Source organism: Penaeus monodon, chromosome 34, assembly GCF_015228065.2.
Source record: "Penaeus monodon isolate SGIC_2016 chromosome 34, NSTDA_Pmon_1, whole genome shotgun sequence".
Taxonomy (NCBI): Eukaryota; Metazoa; Arthropoda; class Malacostraca; order Decapoda; family Penaeidae; genus Penaeus; species Penaeus monodon.
The window spans coordinates 6257447-6257772 of NC_051419.1; the positions used below are offsets into that span (position 1 = coordinate 6257447).

At 42.0% G+C, this 326-nt stretch overlaps 2 protein-coding genes across 2 annotated transcripts in view; one reads left to right on the forward strand and one right to left on the reverse strand.

Moving 5' to 3' along the window:
- The window catches only part of LOC119594548 (transcription initiation factor TFIID subunit 10-like), a gene marked incomplete in the record, with an annotated part of 45035 nt that overhangs the window by 39724 nt on the left and 4985 nt on the right, over positions 1 to 326 (reverse strand).
- Positions 1 to 326, forward strand: part of LOC119594547 — a gene marked incomplete at its 5' end in the record, with an annotated part of 1711 nt that extends 1385 nt beyond the window's left edge. The window contains 1 exon segment of the mRNA XM_037943579.1: positions 84 to 326. Coding sequence (XP_037799507.1) covers positions 84 to 282 — 199 coding nt within the window.

The following is a 326-nucleotide window of genomic DNA, read 5'->3' on the forward strand; positions in this document are numbered from 1 at the left end:
AAGGGAAATACCACTTTTAGGAACCAAGTTATATGAAATGCCAGCCACTTGTACTAATTTGCCTAACGTTCCTCCTCACACAGGTATCTCCATGCTGCCTACACCAACCCAGTATTCATAAGGACCTGTCCCTGCGACCAAGAGATTATCCTTCACTGGCACGACAGACCTGAAACTCCGAAGCTCTCCCATAAAAAGCACTCTGTAATTGCAAAGGAGAAGGAGAAATATTCCTTTGATGTCCCGGTTCACGCCTGTGTGGTAACAGTGGTGAATGAATAGTGGATGAAAATTTGCCTAAACAGTAAATTAATGATATTAATATT